Source organism: Ambystoma mexicanum, chromosome 10 (genome assembly GCF_040938575.1).
Source record: "Ambystoma mexicanum isolate Mex_15411 chromosome 10, UKY_AmexF1_1, whole genome shotgun sequence".
In the NCBI taxonomy this organism is placed as follows: domain Eukaryota; kingdom Metazoa; phylum Chordata; class Amphibia; order Caudata; family Ambystomatidae; genus Ambystoma; species Ambystoma mexicanum.
In genome coordinates, this window is record NC_090932.1 from 530974044 (window position 1) to 530990091 (window position 16048).

Below are 16048 nucleotides of genomic sequence, written 5' to 3' on the forward strand. Positions count from 1 at the left end.
AAATGAAATAGAATTCACTTACAACAAAGCAGATTAAACAAATGCAAGAAAAGCAAAAATTACCAAAATGGCAAATTCTATTCCATACAAAATCAATGCTATATGGTTATGCTAATGATTCTATACTGGCGATGCTAGATATATGATGCGGTTGGTTTTAGGCCAACATAATAATCCGTTTATGCTATGGAAGGGTATTTTTTCTAGACTCAATTGAACTATTAAGGGGTGTTGCGGAGGGTCGGGGGGGCTTTCGGACTGCCCTAAGCTGCCTACAACTAAATAGCCGGCATTATTACGCTGTCGCAATAGCAACACAACCACAGAGCCTGAAGGAATCCCTATCCATCTTTCTAAGGAAATCTAGTGAGCTGGATCTCTGAATTAATGCTGCAAAAACAAATTTGAGGGTCATAAAGCAGAAATATGGAAAGAATGTCTCGATCATTTTAATTGAACAAGTTGATAGCTTTGACTATTTAGGAGTGAGATTTCAAGCAAATCCAGATTGAGCCCATCAGATAAATAGGGCTGCCGTCACTTTGAATACTTTTAGTGGGGTTATTTTAACCTTTTTCACCTATGGGAGTGGTGCAACTTCACCCTCATTAGAAATGTATCAAAGGCAGGCGGTTTCAGCCGCCCTTTATGGTTCAGAGCTATGGGGGGTTTGAGGATGTTGAGCCGATTCTAAGAAGGGAAAACAATTTCTTGAAGAAATTGTTATTCCCACCCAGTGCTCTGACTGCATTTGTTCATTTGGAATACGGCACCCTCTTCCTGAGCTCTGATATTATGTTTTGGCCTGTCTCGCTCGGGTCAGTCTGGTTAGAACCAGCTCTGGAACCATGCAGGGACGCACTCTCACATATCCTGTCCCTCGAAGGAGCCAGCGGCCTGAAATAGCTCTCCCATATAAAAAAAAATGTATTACTCTGTCTGAACTTGGGTGAGTTTTGTAATGACCCTTGAAGCCGTGCTTCGTGCTACAGCCAATTTAAGCGTCTTGTAAGGCGGAGAGCAAGGGACTTGCTCCGCCTCGAAGCTTCAAAGTTAAAGCTGGGCCCAGACATCTGGATAAAAGGCACATGGAGGGCTTCAAAGCCAATCTGGATCGGATCAGGCCTGCTATGCTTGATCACTATACATGAGGCTTAGGATCCTGCCAATTACCGCTTTTACTTCCGAATCTAAGAGCCCTGATACAACAAGTTGCCCATCGTGCAGGACCACCGAGGAGCCAATTGCACATTTCCTATAATTTTGCAAGCCCTACCAGTGGCTAAGGCAGTTATATCTGAGACCTGTAGTGCTGGAGGCAGGTATTAAGTCTGTGGCAAGCCTTAGAATTTTTGGTCCAAGGCACCAACTCCCCAACAGCATGCTCTGTGGCCTGCTACTTGCACAGAGCATGTTTGCTGAGGAGAAAGAAGGCAGCACTTTAACCGGGCTATAGGCTGAAAATATTTCTCTCCTGGCGCCAAACTGCTTTTGGGTATGGTTCTGCCAACTTGTTTGTTATAACTGAGGCCTTGTGTTGTTGTTGCAACCCTTTTTAGTGATACATTCTAGAATTTTATTCAAGTTTTTTGCCGTATGACTATTTATGCATTTTACCCATTTTGGAATGTATTGTGACCCGATGACTGTGTGTTGAATAAAGGTGTTGGGATAATGGATTTAAACATGCATAACTGGAAAGGAGGGTCAATATTGCCTTTTTCACAGTCTAAAAATGTGTTTTGCAGCTTCTACCCAGTGTCGGGACATTGTAGTGATTTCAACACAGCTGCAAGGTTTCCCGGCTGTTGCACAATGTGACACTAAAATATGCTTTTGAGGTTTCGAGGTTGAAATGGTGCAGTCTTCAATGGTACCACTGTGTGCCACTAGCTTTACAATGGTCTTCTGGCTTGCATACAGTAAGGCAAATGCAAAATGTGTTACCCATTTTTTTAATGGTGCAATGTCTGCTGTTTTTCAGTGTATTTAATTCATGGAAATGAGTGCCAACCATTGGCGCTTGGCTGCCTAAGATTTCTGTTGATCTGTGCGCTCTCCCATTAGGGTTCCTTAACTGTAGTGTCCAACAGCTGTTGGGGAGAGATGGTATTGGAGAGTTGTCTCCAGGGCCTCGAAGTTGGCCACACCACTGGGTATCATGGATGTGTGTATATGTATATATATATTTCTGATGTTTGTTAATCTGCTTAGAATCACATGCTGTGCATAGGTCCGACATCCAGTGGTCACTGCGGAGTATTGCATTTTGTTTTTCGTAGTCGAAAAAGGGGACGTCGACAAGGCGTGTCTGAAACACTATCCCTATAGTGACGTGCGTTGTACCCACAATCCCTCATGCGTCGAGGTCCCTCAGATTGTTTTTTTCCGCCCAGCTTCTGGTCGCCTTCACGCGGAGCTCCTCGAGAGACATTGCAACTCCTCGACCTTTGGTTGTTTTTTTTATCATAATATTAATAATACCTCCCTCGACGCAGTGTAAGCTGTTCTCCGCCGAGCAAGATCTTCGACGGAGGGTCGAGCGGAGGAAATCCTTCGGCGCAGCCGAACACGTGGCCTGGCCTCGCAGGCCATATACAGTAGGGAGAGTGGGGTCGTGGGACATCTCTGGGTCTTTCTGAGAATGCCTTTCCCTTTCCTTTCCCTTGGGGTGCTTATCGCGATTTATTGCCTCGGCTATGGAGAGGACTCCCTTTAGGTTTTGCCCGCTTTGCAAAGGCAAATTTACTTGGAAGGACAAGCATTCACGGTGTAACCGCTGCTTGCCCCTCGATCACAAGGAGGAAGGTTGCGCGGCTTGTCGGCTTCTTAAGCCTAAAACTCTAAAAGACCGTAGGGTTAAAAGGTGGGCGGCCTACGCGATGTCGAAGGCCGAAGGTTCACCCGCCGCTGCTACCACCGACAGTGACGAGGAACGCGATAACACGACCTCCGCTACGGAGGTCGAAACCCCCTCTAAGGAGCGCTCGCGCGCTTCGTCGTCTGTCCCCGGCCCCGACGGGCTCGGCTCACGCCCTGCTTATGGGGATGAACACCCCGGCGACATTGACGCACACAAAGACTCACATAAGCACACAACCCACGGCTCTTCTTCGTCTAAGATGAAAAGAGCTTCGGCGCCCAAGGAGACGCCGGTTCCACCGGCGGCCTCCTCAGACCGTTCGGGTTCGAAGCCCCTCTCGCAACCGCAGCCGCGACCAGCGACTGGGCTTTCGGCAAATAAGGGCGCCGCCCCCAAACCATCGGCCGGCGCGCATCAACAGAAGGCGCATACCGCCATAGAGCGTTCGACACCCATAGCGTCGAAAACGCACGCTTCCGCCGACAAACGAGTCGCCGAAAGCTTGGCGAGGATCGCTGTAGCCGACGCCCACAAGCGTACGCCGAAGTCGAAAGACACGCCGAAAAAGGCCGAGGAAAGGCAGGGACTACCCCCTTCTGTCGGGGGATCACCCAGCACACCTGAAGGCTTTTCGGAGGGCGCCGGGACACTTTCCTCGACGCTTTGGGAGAGGTCGAGCCGTTTCCAGTCAGAGGACCCTATTTTTCCCCCGCCAGACCGCTCTGGGGTACCCCATGAAACCATGGAAAGACTCCACCTCTGTATGGAGAGGATGGAAAGGTTAATGGATACCCAGACCTCTCGAACTCCCAAGAGGACTAGAGAAGGGCCTCAGGAGGACCCCAGGGCCAAAAACCCGAGGCTAGTCGATCCCCAGGTGGACACAGCCTCGGACTTCCAAAACGTATACGACCTCACTGGGGAGGAAGAATACTTGGAGGAGGAGGATGATTTTATAGACGATCAAGTAGGACAGAACCGGGAGGAATGTCTGGAAGACACGCCAGACATTATAGAAGAAGGCTTCCGAGAAGACTCTGAAGAAAGACCTTCGCACCCCTGGCAATCCCCATCAGTGTATTCCGACACTGATGTCCTAAACCTAAATCCTCCTGACAATTCACCGGTTAGGAACACGTCTCCGATTGACGATCAGCCCACTTTCAATGCCCTGTTGCGCAGAGCAGCAGCACATTTCGAACTGGACACTGGGGAGCTCTCTCCAGAATTAGACTTTGTGGAACAAGTAATTAAGGAGAAACCCCCGGTCAGCCAGACCATTCCCCTCCTAGCTTCAGTAAAGAGAAGAATCATCCCTTCACTGACCACTCCCGCATTGATCAGAGGGGTCAATCCAAGAATTGAAAAACTTTTCACTCCTTCTCCCTCAGACCCACTCTACATTAGGGGTCATTCCATTCCGGATTCCCTAGTAGTATCTAATACTAGAAAGAGGGCAGGGGTACCACTTTCCACCAGTGAGGCACCCCCTGACAAGGAGGGCAAAAGGCTTTATGCCCTTGCAAAACGAGTAACTTCCTCGGCTGCCTTCTCAGCAAGAATTGCGAACAACAATTCTTTGCTTGCTAGCTATGCAGACGCGCAGTGGGCCAAACTGCGCAAGGACGCCGAGGAAGCACCGGAGCCTTTACGTACACGCCTACTTTCAACTATTGGCGAAGGAACCCAGGTGAACCAGAGCATTGTAAAAAACTCTCTGGACGCGGCTGAAACAGCGGGACGTTCCCTGGTGCAGGGAATACTTTTAAAACGCCATGTATGGCTGCGCAACTCAGGGTTTAAACCGGAGACACAGGCGTCTTTAATAAATAAACCTGTGGAAGACTCTAACCTATTCGGAAAAGCGGTGGATGAAGCTTTAGAGATGGCGAAAAAAGAGTTCGATACTATCAAGACTCTTGACCAAATCTCTAAGCCCACTACCAGACGCGGCTATGGCAACAAACGCTTTTTTCGTGGCCAACAACAACAACAGAGTCAGCATCAACAATACCCTGCCACCAATTACCAGACCAATAGTGGGCAGTACAGCCAAAGAGGCCAACGCCGGGGTAAGGGGAGAGGTCGGGGATCCACCCCCAGAGGCTCCCAAGCCCCCAACATCTCCAAGTGACGCGAAGATTCGCGTCCCCTCCCATGCAACACCGGTCGGGGGCCGGATAACATCCTTTCTTCCTGCATGGGAGGAGATAACGTCAGACCGTTGGGTACTTTCCACCGTAACCCACAGATACTGTATCGAATTCAACAGTACCCCATCTTACAGACCCCCGAGGGGACGTCGCATGACACCGGAACATCTTGCCATCCTTCTCCAAGAAGTACAACAACTGCTGGAAAAAGGAGCCATAGAGGTCGTGCCTCCATCTCAGGTAACGGAAGGTATTTATTCAGTGTACTTCCTTGTACCCAAAAAGGATCTAACCATGCGCCCTGTATTAGATCTGCACCCAGCGAACAAGTTTATCAAACCCCAAAAGTTTCGTATGGTAACTTTACAGGAAGTGATCCCACTGCTATCACAGGGAGATTACATGACAACATTGGACATGAAAGATGCATACTTTCATATTTTAATGTTGCCAGCGCACAGAAAATACCTCCGGTTCATGATAGAGGGCAAACACTACCAGTTCAAAGTGCTACCCTTCGGCATAGCATCAGCACCAAGGGTATTCACAAAGGTGCTGGCAGTGGCAGCGGCCCACCTGCGCAGGTTGTCCATCCCAGTTTACCCTTACCTCGACGACTGGCTCATAACAGGGGATTCTTACGAAACATGCTTCTCCAATACCCAAAAGACTGTAGACCTTTTGTTCCAGTTGGGCTTCTCCATCAACGAAAAGAAGTCCAGCCTAGACCCCAGCCAAATCAAACAATTCCTCGGGGCTCTAATTCAAACAAAGGACGGCCTCGTCTTCCCCTCCAAAGAGAGGGTCCAAAACATGCTGTTTCAAATCCCTCAATATGTAACCGGTTGAGAGGTGACGGTACGCAAAGCAATGCGCCTACTAGGTATGATGGCGTCGTGTATTTATTTGGTACCTCACGCGCGCCTGCGCCCTATGCAAGAGTGGCTCAACAGCCAGTGGTGTCAGGCCAGCGGACTATGGGAGGATCTAGTTGTGGTCTCGCAAGCCTTGGTTCTCTCGCTACGGTGGTGGACAAAGGAAAACATGGGAAAAGGGAAACCCTTTGCCACACCCGCGGCGGAAGCCACTCTAACCACAGACGCATCCCTCACAGGATGGGGGGCGCACCTATCCCATCAGACTGCTCACGGAGTGTGGACTCCGAACGTAGCATCCAAACACATAAATCTTCTGGAGCTACTAGCTGTGTTCAAAGCGCTAAAAGCCTTCCAGAAACACCTACAAGGCAAAACAGTAATGGTCCTAACAGACAGCACCACAGCCATGTACTACATCAACAAGCAAGGGGGCACCCACTCTCCAGGCCTGTCCAAGCTGGCCCAGAATATATGGAAGTGGGCTCTCAAACAGGACATGTTCCTACTATCACTACATGTACCCGGGGAACTCAATCTGCTGGCAGACAGTCTCAGCAGAGATTTCCCCCTGCCCAAAGAGTACGAATGGCGCCTGCACGAAGACATCGTCTTCGACGTCTTCACACAATGGGGATTCCCAGAAATAGACCTGTTCGCAACCCTGGAAAACTCTCAATGCCTAAGTTACGCCTCCAGGTACCCCCAGAACCAATCCAAGGGGAACGGTCTGTCGATGCAATGGTCAGGGAAATTTGTTTACGCTTTTCCCCCCAACTCCCCTTCTCAACAGAGTGGTGCACAAGATGCACCAGGAACAAGTGACCATGATACTAGTGGCCCCAATGTGGGCACGACAACCATGGTTCGCTCACTTGATGGAGATGTCTCTATCCCCCCAGTAAAACTCCCCTGCCCGTACAACATGCTGTCTCAGGACAAGGGCAGGACTCTACATCCATGCCCCCAGAACATGAATTTAGCAGCTTGGCTCCTGAGATCATAGAGTTCGGACATCTACAACTCCCGCAAAGATGCATGGACATCCTCAGGGAAGCCAGAAAACCGAACACTCGCCACTGCTATTCTAGCAAGTGGAAAAGATTTGTCATCTGGTGCAGGAGTAAAATCATCAACCCTATTGACTGCTCTCCCACACATGTAGTCCTATACCTGACCCACCTATTGGATTCAGGTCTAGTGTTTAACTCCATTAAAGTACACCTAGCGGCACTTTCTGCATACACCACTTCCCAACTCAGTGTCGTGGTGGAGGATCCCTGTTAAAAAGGCCTTCATGGAGGGAGTAAAGAGAATACACCCCCCGATAGCTGACCCAGCTCCCGGATGGGACCTTGATGTGGTACTTACCAGACTCATGGGCTCTCCTTTCGAACCCATGCACAAAGCATCTCTTAAACACCTCACGCTTAAGACTGCTTTTTTATTAGCTATCACCTCCATCAGGAGAGTAAGTGAACTTCAGGCTCTTTCTATTCTAGACCCCTTCGTTACAGTTCACAAGGATAAAGTGGTTCTACGCACTCACCCTAGGTTTGCTCCAAAATTTATTTCTAAATTCCACGTAAACCAATCTATAGAACTACCAACGTTCTTTCAAAATCCTTCCAATTTGGGAGAAAGGACTCTGCACACACTAGATGTTCTACATGGAAAGAACCAGACCACTGAGAAAGACTAATCAGTTCTTCGTCTCGGTGGCAGCAGGAAGAGAAGGAGATGCGGTTTCAAAATCCACTATTTCTAGACGGATTGTCCAATGCATCACTCTCTGCTATACTCTTGCTAAGAGAGAACTGCCCTTTAGGCCAAGAGCACACTCTACTCGAGGCACGGGGGCATCCATAGCATTCATTGCAAATGTTCCCCTTGAGTCCATCTGCAAAGCGGCTACCTGGAGTTCTGTGCACACCTTTACAAAACACTACTGTCTAGATACACACTCTAGATCTGACTCCCAGGTGGGACAGGCAGTATTACGACACCTTTTCTCTACTGTTCCTTCTCATAACCCACCGCCAACTCCGGGTACTGCTCGCTAGTCTATGCACAGCATGTGATTCTAAGCAGATTAACAAACATCAGAAGAGAATGCATTACTTACCGTAAAAGCATTTCTGATGGTTGTATCTGCTTAGATTCACATGCGCCCACCCTTCCTCCCCGCTCGGATGGAAGGAACATAGACTTCCTTTATATATCTCTCTCTTTTCTGTACTCACTCACGTCTAGAAGGCTCCCTCAGGGCAGAAAAATACAAACAGAGGGACCTCGACGCGTGAGGGATTGTGGGTACAACGCACGTCACTATAGGGATAGTGTTTCAGACACGCCTTGTCGACGTCCCCTTTTTCGACTACGAAAAACAAAATGCAATACTCCGCAGTGACCACTGGATGTCGGACCTATGCACAGCATGTGAATCTAAGCAGATACAACCATCAGAAATGCTTTTACGGTAAGTAATGCATTCTCTTATAATGTGTATGTGCTCATACCTCTGTCTTTTAGGCTAAATATCTTCCGGTACTTGAGAGCTCCTTCATACTTCTGTGTGTGATATTTGTGAGGTCACCTTTTAAAACAATCACTGATTGCAGAATGTATGTGTAGTGTCGACCCATTGTTTGTGTTTGGATTCGAGATGGTGCATCTGGTTAGTTTCATCCTTTCACACATATCTTTGCTAGTCTCCTTTACATACTTTCCTTGCATTGAATGATCGAGTCTACATTGCCTGTTCCTTTTATCTGTATTCTGTTCTGTACAGTTGTTGGGGCAGATCCAGTGCAGATGTGTTGGCACGTTTTGCATCTCCTGACTTTGCATGGTTATGTTCCAGGTCTTATTTGTTCTTGATATAGTGGAAATGTACTTCTGGTCAGAGTGACTGATAGGTTTCTTGGTTGCTTGTGCAAAATTAGGGGAGCAGCTTCGAAGAGGTCTTACAGCGCATGACTACTGCTAAATGTTGGTTGTAGGTTTAAAAAACATTTAAAGGTTGTCATTTACAAAACATCATATTAACAAATTATATCACACATAAGAACCCTTCCACACACTGAGGTTTATACAATTGCACTCCAATTATTTAGCCAAATCTACATCATTGTGCTGGCAAACAATTTAAATATATCCTGGATTAAATATCCAAGAATCTTTCCCAAATTTGTTCAAATAGATTTCTCCTATACAAGATCGCCCTCTCGAACGTTGACATTTGCTGTAAGTATCAATCATGCAGAGACCGAAGGCATTAGTTCACTCTTCCAGTTTCGTAGGTTCTTAACAATCCTATTTTGTTGTGTAGGTGCTAGATGGTAGGTGACACAGATATATCGTTTCTGTATCCCTGCTGTCTCTGTATTGTAGCAGGTTGTTCTGGGTTTTTTTAAATGCACAATCAAATTCCCTGTCAATTTGTCTGGCTGAGTGATCCTTTTACAAGAAGGGTGTAGGGAGTGTGGCATGTTGGTTGCCTCTTGCATTTCTGACTGAGTATATGTGTTGGTACTGGATGGCATGGCTGTGGATACGTTTTGTGTGGATTTGATGGAAACTTACCCTTCACAGGTATTTGATCTTGTCCATGGGTTTATTGTATACCACAGTTTCGAGATGGCCATTCATTATAACAGGTATTTCGAGGAAGTGCATGCTTTTCTTGGAGTATTCCATGGTGAACTTAATGAATAAGCGGAAGCGATTTTAGTGATTCCGGGAATTGTGTTCGAAGAGTTTTTATGGTCTTTCAGATGAGACCGCAATTCCAGACCTTTCCTTCGCTTTGTGAATGAATTATGCAGTGGGTTTTTCTTTACCAATTATTTCCCTCTGCACCATCTGAATAAGAGTTTTGTGGAACTTCAAAAAGCATAGCTTTGTTCGATCTTTGCATAGTATTTTCAGTTGGACTTATGAAGTATCAAAACCTGCATGTTGTATGATTTCAAAACTGGACTAATACGACACAAATCTTGCAAGTATAGGTGAGGTTATCTGTGGGGTGAGAAGATCAGAGACAAGGAGAGGCAGGAGACCTGAACTCTTGTTCGAGATGTGATTAGTTTTAAAGTGTTTAAGAGGCACGTATTTAGCTGCCACCTCTATTATTGTTTCATTTAGTTGACAAGAAAGTGGAGTCCGAAGATTCGGGGGATGAAGAAAGCAAGAAACCTATTAATCAACTGGTAACGCTTCACATCCGACAGAGAAGTCATGATGATTTAAATGGAGACATCACTCCAGGTACTGCTTCTCCTTGCTGAGGTGCAGGGATTCTCTTTGGATTAAGATATAGGTATAGGGTTTTGTAAATGACGACAATGCAAATCGTTGAATGTTCAGACATTTTAACAGGGATTTAATTGTAGTTTGCCCAGAGCTCATGGCAGAAACTGGGCCCAGGGACATTGGAGGTGCAAGTATCTCATTTGTATATTACCTAGCATGTTTTTATTTTATGCTGGAAAATGTCTTATGTACGGCTGTCAAAGAATACTAACGTATTTGTTGCCAAGAAAAAAATATATTTACATATTTAAAGTAATAATGGCCAATCTAAAGTGAAGAAAAATCAAAGCTTAACAAATTCAAGATTGAGTCAAGAATCTGTAAGGACTAACCAGTAAGGCTACAGTAAGAGCCTTTTTCTTTTGAACTAGGAATGTACCGCGGCTATAAGGAGGCCATTCTAAAGTAAATCCTTTTTCTCTTTTTCTTTTTTTTTTAATTGTAATTTTTTTAACCTTTTTGTTTATTGATTATTTTTCCTCTACCAACGGTGTCTGCGACCTGCAGGTTTACAGATATTTGGAAATGGCGCTCACATGTTCCCTGACCATTTATTATGAGGTCTAAGGCTGATGGGAGTTGGAAAAAAATCTCTGAGCCAAAGTTGTGCAGCCCTGTTATACGATGTCTAACAAACGGGCACAGAGTGAAGACTGGTGTCTGTTTTCCTTTACCTCTTGCCCCCCCCGTCATGCTTTGTTTGCTAACGTTTAGTGATAAAACCACAAATGTCATTTTGAAACTCTAGTGACTTGGAGGTCCCAAAATGGCTGCATGTGGCATGCAAGCCAGATGCTGTGCACCATTGAATTGCACTATGCTGCAATCTGTGTTCTCCTATATTGTGATGCATAGATTAATTCAAAATGATGTTTTGTGACATTGCATGTCACAGTTCAGTTACAGCTATAATGCTCACCATTTAATTGAGCGCAGGGATCCATTCATTATAATGTATTTCATGCTTCAGCTAAAAAGTTTCATAGATTAGAAATTAACAAACTGAAAATAAACGCTGACGGAGCAGACACACCAGTCACAATTACATTACAAGCATGTCATACCATTCCAATATGGCAGTAAGTGAAACAACTGCTTTAGCAAGACTGCAAAGGCCCAATGAAAGAGTCTGTATTTCAGAGTAGCTGAATGGTATTGAGAACCTGTGTATTACATGATTTAACTACACTTACGGTGGCAGCCATGTAAAAATAAAAATATACCAATCCTGAATAGACCAACCAGTATAAAAAACTAATATCGCAAAATAAATGTAATGCCTGATACAGTGTTTAAAAAAAAAACCACCAAGTTGCATGGAAGCAAAGGAAACTCTTGAAAACGAGACCCGGCAGCTTCCCCCCCCCCCAACTTAAATGGCTCCACTTGATTTTACAAAATGGCTGCCTCTATAATGAAGGTTTCACAATGGTACTCTCGTTATGTATCACAAGGTTCCTCGTATCTATATCTTTATAAACTCTGGCAGCGCTCAAGCTTTCTAGCTAGACCTAAAAATTGATTTCTGACTAAACGGGTAGGTAGATTCCCTAACCAGGCGTTGGGTTTAGAGACTGCTTCGACACAATTGACGGTGGCTTTTTCATATACAAAAGGGTTTTTAATTCTTTCAGATACATTGTGCTACTCCATGGAGACATTGTGGTCATACTAGGAATTACATATGCCTGCCAACCGACCTTGGTCCAGAGGGTTTGGAAAGGATTTACATGCCCACCTCTCAGGGACGTCATTTCACCAAAATGCCAGGGGTAGTGGAAGTGACATCTTATGACAGTTGACCTCTGGCATCACAGGAAGAGATGTCATTTGACCTGCACCCAAGTGATATCACAGGAAGCGATGGAACACGACAGTTCACCCCTTGACAAAACAGGAAGTGGTATCCCATAGCATTGTTCCCAAGTAAAGTACGAGAAATATGGGTCCAATACCACTATAATGTGATATACATTTCATACAAGAATGGATCGCCATATGTATCGTTAAGAGCAGTGTGTATAGGCCCATATTACCAACTTACTGTAAATGCAAGCAGACGTCCATGGCCAAATGATAATGTGTTATAGCACCTACGCTTAAACGCTTTATATAGATTACATATAATATCACCCAAACTGTGTTGGTATTGATACTCATTTATCTACTTCCGAAGGATGAAAGGCTGAGTTCAGGCGTTTAAGAACAGACTAAATCAGTGACTCACCCCCTGAAACGTGCCTGAAATAAACCTTTAATGAGTCTAGCAATTATTTTATAGAATTCCAAAAAGACAAATTATTTGGTATTCAAATTCCTTCTTATTTAGGGTCACTGCTGAAAGTGTTAGACTTGTGGAAGCCCTGTTCTTCTTCTTTTTTTTTTCTTTTTTTTTTTTTTTTCTTCCCATTGCTGAACAAGAAAGCCAGCCACTCCAGAAACAAAGAGCCACATGGCGTTGGCCACAGCCCAGGAGTCTTTTGATTCAGTTTTTATTTTATTTTTTAGGGGTAGCAAGGGAGGCCTCGGGGGTCACAGTTGCGACCCCCTAAATGACGTCCCTGCCACCTCCTGCATTTTTTCTTCTTCCTGAACATATAAATATTCCTTTTTTCCCTTCAAGTATACTTCAACCCAAGTGATAACGTGATGAGATGTGTTATGTTAGCAATAATTGTAGCACAGCTATCACCCAGAGGTATCTAAGCACTATGACCGGAAGGGCCCAGACAAGTCACCTAAAGGGAAAGTACTACAAAATACAGAAAGCAAGAAGTTATGCTATTTAGGATAGAGAAATGTGTTAAGATCCTTTCAGAACCTGGGATAATCATCCATCAACCTCAAGGCTAAGGGTAGAGCGCTCCAGAGGGGGCGGGGGGGGGGCTGAGACTGAAAAAGCTTGGCCCCCCCCCTACAGTTGTCGTCTTGGCCTGTGGGACAAGAAGATGATTAGCTGAACGAAGGTCGGTAGCAGGTACATATAGAAGAATAGTCTCCCGAAGATAAAGGGCCACTTGACCATGTAATTTATTTTTTAAGTTACTTTATTGCCATTTTCATAGTAACAACAACAAAAAACCAGGCCACAAACAACCCATCCCCCACCCCCCCAACATGACACGAGATATTCCACAAACCCGAAATCAGGCCGAAGTGCATAGGAGTAAACCACATAGTACAACAATGCAGAGTTTATATACCATTCCGCGGCATGTCTCTAGGCACATGCATAATGAGGCGGGGGACACAAGACAGTACAACCCCTCATTCCCCCCTAGTGGACCACCAGTTCAAAGTCATAAAACTGTCCCGTGTTGCCCACAGCAGGCGGACCTCTCAGCTCCGTGACGGCGAGGCCATAGGTGTCCGTGGTGTAGTGGTGTCCAAACGCCCATCACTCCCATGAAGGAGGTATGACGTATATGCGTCCCACATCCTAGTATCCCCCCAGGTGTTCCCCTTCATCACACCCCATCTCAGTTCCATATCGTTGCAGTACATGATATCCCCAGACCATTGGGCAATTGTCGGAGCCACAGCACTACCCCAGCCCATAGCAACCCTCCGCTTGGCTAAGATCAGCAGGAGAGTAACCAACTTCATAAACCCTTTCGGTACCTGGGCAGTGTATCCCAACAAGCCCATCATCGGATCCGGAGGGTACCGCTGACGCACGATATGCCCTATCACATCAAACACCCCTCCCCAGAAGCGGCCAAGTGATGCACAGTCCGATGCCACATGGAAAAACCCTGCGGGTTCATACCCACTCCTATTACAGGCCACGGACCTGTGGGGGAAATAACGATGTAAACACTCCGGAGAGTAATAGTATTGATGTAGAAATTTGTAATGTACAAGCTTGAAATTGGTGTTAATAGCCCCCTTCCGCGTGCCTTCACAGCAGTATAGTCACACGTCTTCCGAAACCTCCCTTCCCAACAGCTGTTCCCACTCTACATGCAGAGATGATACAGACAGCGATCTGCCCTCCAGCCCCGCTGCATAAAGCTGCTTGACCAACCCTCGATCCAAGTCTCCCTTGACCACACTATCTAACGGCTACGCCACCGGGGGTTGCTCGGGAAAGGTCAGAAAGAGCTGCTTCAGCGCCACCCTGAGCCTGTAATATGTAAAGACATCTAACGCGGACAGAACCCCTTTGTTTCGCAGCTGATCAACGGTAAGGAATGTGCCGTTCAGAAACAAATCTGCAAACTTAACGAGACCCAACAGTTTAGTCATGGCAACATAGCTTGCCTCACTAGTCACAGGTATACCAGGGACAAATATGACCGGGAGCTCCGGCGATTAAAGTATACTATTCGCAGGCGCATGCTCCAACCGAGACCAAGCCCTACACGTTAACTCCACCATGTTTCGCACCACCCGCGAGCGCATCGGAGCCGTCCGAATAACCGACCGGAGCAAAGCAGGGGACGCAATGGATCGTTCTATCTCTACGTGTCTATGCTCCGCCGCCAGTCCATACCAATACCGTAAATAACTGGCCTGAGCCACCCAGTAATATAATTCAAATTCGGGCAACGCTAGGCCCCCACGACGGACAGATGCGGTGAGCTTATCCCACGCCACCCGCGCTTGTTTCCTGACCCAGAGAAATCGAATCACTGCCGATTTGAGGGCCTGAAAGAAACTCTTAGGTACCGGTATGGGAACATTAAGAAACGCATACAAAAACTGGGGCAGAATGGCCATCTTGACCACGGAGACTCTCCCATACAGATTGAGCGGAAGGGAAGCCCACCTCTGCATCGCTTCCTTAGACCGCTGAAGCACCGCCTCATAGTTAGAACGAAACACCATATTCCTAGACCGAGCCAAAGTAACACCCAGGTACCGAGTACTGAGCATATCCCATTGAAACCCCCACTCATCTTGAAAGCGAACCAGCCCGTCTGTCAAAGGAAATATCACTGATTTACCTGGATTCACCTTTAGCCTGGAGAGCTCCCCAAATTGCTGAACATCTACCATAACCGGGTTTAAATTGACCTCAGGGTGGCGCAGGAACAAGACCATGTCATCCGCGTACAGCGAAATTACCACTCTATGGGAAAACAACTGAATCCCGCGGTGAAGATGAAGCTCCCTCACTCTCTCAGCCCAAGGCTCTATGGCCAAAGCGAACAACAGAGGGGACAAAGGGCACCCCTGGCACGTCCCCCTTTCGAGCGGGATCCGCGCAGTAACCTGCCCATTGACCCTCACCCTTGCCACCAGTTTTTCATATAAAAGTGATACCATGGCCAAGAAGCAGCCCCAAGACCCGATCTGCGCAGGACCGTAAATAAAAAGGGCCCTTCGATAGAATCAAAGGCCTTAGTGGCATCCAATAGGACTGCCACAGCTGTATCCGTACTCGGGAGGGCGGCCATCAACCAAAACATCGGCCTCAAACAAAACGACGTCGAACGCCCCGGAATAAAGCCCGCCTGATCTGGCCTCACCAGCGTGGAGATCAGCGGTGTTAAACGGGACGCCAAGATCTTAGCCAAAATTTTATTATCTAAATTTATCAAGGAGATCGGGCGATAAGAGGAGCAATCTCCCTCCGGCTTCCCTGGCTTTAAGAGCACTACCACCAGGGCCTCTCTCAAGAACTCCGGCAACTGACCCGTAAGTACTGCTTCCTGGTACACCCGCAGCAAATAGGGAGCTATTTGTCCGCAAAACATTTATAAAACTCGGAGGTGAACCCACCGGGCCCGGGGACTTCCCATTGGGCAATGACCGCATAGCCTCCCGCACCTCCTCAGACACCGGCCAATTCAGCCACTCCCTCTGCCACTCCGAGCACCAGTACAGGCCCACCTGAT

The 16048-nt window shown here is 46.7% G+C and overlaps 1 protein-coding gene across 2 annotated transcripts in view; it reads left to right on the forward strand.

The window, feature by feature from the left end:
- The window catches only part of PPP1R7 (protein phosphatase 1 regulatory subunit 7), a 735538-nt gene that overhangs the window by 114765 nt on the left and 604725 nt on the right, over nucleotides 1-16048 (forward strand). Inside the window, exon 2 of one of the 2 annotated variants that reach the window (XM_069618102.1) lies at nucleotides 10038-10160. The exons of the other annotated variant lie outside the window; for it this stretch is intronic. Within the exon in view, the coding sequence (XP_069474203.1) occupies nucleotides 10038-10160 (123 nt within the window). The remainder of the gene's footprint in view (nucleotides 1-10037; nucleotides 10161-16048) is intronic. 2 annotated transcript variants of the gene reach the window in all.